This window comes from Crocodylus porosus, unplaced genomic scaffold, assembly GCF_001723895.1.
Source record: "Crocodylus porosus isolate Cpor-Errol unplaced genomic scaffold, CroPor_comp1, whole genome shotgun sequence".
Lineage (NCBI taxonomy): Eukaryota > Metazoa > Chordata > Crocodylia > Crocodylidae > Crocodylus > Crocodylus porosus.
The window spans coordinates 13,638,695-13,640,971 of NW_017728947.1; the positions used below are offsets into that span (position 1 = coordinate 13,638,695).

At 49.5% G+C, this 2,277-nt stretch overlaps 1 protein-coding gene across 1 annotated transcript in view; it reads left to right on the top strand.

Moving 5' to 3' along the window:
* Nucleotides 1-2,160: 2,160 nt before the first annotated feature.
* RPL27A (ribosomal protein L27a) overlaps nt 2,161-2,277 on the top strand; it is a 3,633-nt gene continuing 3,516 nt past the window's right edge. Inside the window, exon 1 of the mRNA XM_019552066.1 lies at nt 2,161-2,208. Coding sequence (XP_019407611.1) covers nt 2,206-2,208 — 3 coding nt within the window. The 5' untranslated portion in view covers nt 2,161-2,205. The remainder of the gene's footprint in view (nt 2,209-2,277) is intronic.

A 2,277-nucleotide genomic window follows, 5' to 3' on the forward strand; every position in this document is an offset into this window, starting at 1 on the left:
CAGCAGAAATAAAACTATCAACATATTTTAGCAGCCATTTCTGTGCTGTTTCCCTCACAAGTATTTGTACTGAGCAGTGAGTATTAAAGGATACTATCAACAGTTGATGGGAAATGTTATAAGTTACTTGCAAAATATCATATTATATTAGACGTAATTAAAGGTAATGTTTCACTAAAACCTAACCTGTTAAAAAACCTTCATTTTTAAACACTAATACTTGGTAAAAGTAATCATCTTTCACTAATCTGCTAGGGCCATTAAACACTAGCAACCATACCCTAGTCCACCTATCAGTATCCAAATGTGGTTCTGGTCTATCCTGCCCAAGTTCCTGAAAAATCATTAGTGTCCATTTCCACAACATGTCTTCACTTTAGCCTTTACCCAAATCACAAAAAGTAGCAAGGATTAAGATCTCATTTGAACAAGACAGGTTGAATAAGCTTGGTTAATAGCTAAGTAAAATAGTTCTGGAAGAGCCCATGGACAGTGAACATTTCTATTGCTCCACTTGTACCAGTGATGTCTACTGCTGACTGGCTTAGGAGCCATGTGAGCAGTCAGTGTTAGCCAAACAATGGAAGAAGTGCCATACTGGGTAATCTAGCCCAGTAGCCTAACTCTAACAGTAGAAGGAGTGGATGATTTACAGAAAGGGCATACAGAGAGTCATGCTCTCCCTGGCATGCAACATCATTGGTTTAAAGATGCCTGAGGAAACGTGTTTGTGTTTTAACAGCTATTAATGGATCTATGATCAATGAATTAGTCTAGTCCTGTTTTGAATCTAGCCACATCTGCTCTACCACCTCTGGGGACAATGAGTTCTACAAGTTAACTTTGTGTTGCATATTTTCCCTTGTTAGTATTTAACCTGTCTCCCACTAGTTTCAGTGGATGTCCCCTAGTCCCACTGGGACTTGGTACATAAAGTTCCCTATTCACTTGGTCTACATCCTTCATTTTATAGACCTCTTCTCATATCTCCTCTCAGTCTTCTCCTTTTAAACTGAATAATCCTGGCTTTTTAAAGTCTCTCCTGGTATGGCAGCTGCTCCAGAGCCATGATCATTTTGGATGCCCCTCTCTGTAACTTTTCTAATTCTACTACATCCTCTGGGAGATGCAGAAATCAGGCCGGCACACAGCATTCAAGAGGTGGGCAGGTCACACCATAGATTTGTATAATGCAGGGGTGCCCACCTCCCAAATGAACATCCTTGAGCCGGTCTGCAGGGTACACACCCTGTGAAGCAGCTGCAGCACTGCGACCAGCCCACATACTATCTATTAGCCCCCAGCACTACCTCAGGGTGGGTACTGCCCACAGGATGCAGGCTGAACCCAGCACTACAGCTAGCACAGGGGAGTTGGTTGGGGCACCACGAGCAGCCCACACCCGGGACCCCTGTGCCCTGGGGTGTGCCAACTGTGGCTCGCTGGGCATGCAGCCCCCGGGGCGAGTAGCATGTGGTCTAGACCCTACATTTCTCAACCCACAAATCGCAATGCAAAAGTGGGGCACACGAATACATCAAAGGGTCGCAAACAAACTTTAAAAAGGGATTCTTCTTTAAAGAAAAATGTGGGAAACCGTGGCTCCTCCCTCGCAGGCCGCCAGAGTCCCACCCTGCGAGGAACTTCTTGCGCCCCGCTGCCCCACACGCTGCGGGCGGGGGAAGAGGAGCGCGCACCTCCGTATCGGCCCCGGCCAGCGATGATCACAGATGTGCACTGGCACAAAACCTGAACCCAACCCAGACTCATCTAAGTCTCGCGAGATTCCTCTCCCGTCCCTTCTCACCCCGCCTTGTGAGGAGATTTCGCGAGATTCTACTCCATCCCCTTACCTTGACATCCGCGTTAAGGGATATCGCGAGATTCCGTTCCCTCCTCTTTACTATGACACACCCCTCGCCTTGAGCGATCTCGCGAGATTCACCCGTGGTGAGATCTCGTAAGACTCCGCTCCGCTCTCTTTCTCTTGAGCGCCCCTCCTTCCCCCCGGGGGAATCTTCTTCCTACGCCTAACACTGCACTCAACCCCACCTCCTTGTGAGGCGATCTCGCGAGATTCCGTTCCCCTCCCTTTCCATTGATGCCCGGCTTTGCTAGAGGATTTCGCGAGACTTTCCCTCCCCTTTGAGGAGATCTCGCGAGAGCCCGCTCCCTCCCTTCCCCCTTTACCGAGACGCAGCCAGCATGGTGAGCTGCGGCGTGGCCGAGTCGGGGCGCGCTGGGCCGGGGAGGAGGGGTGCCGGGCGCGGCGGCGGT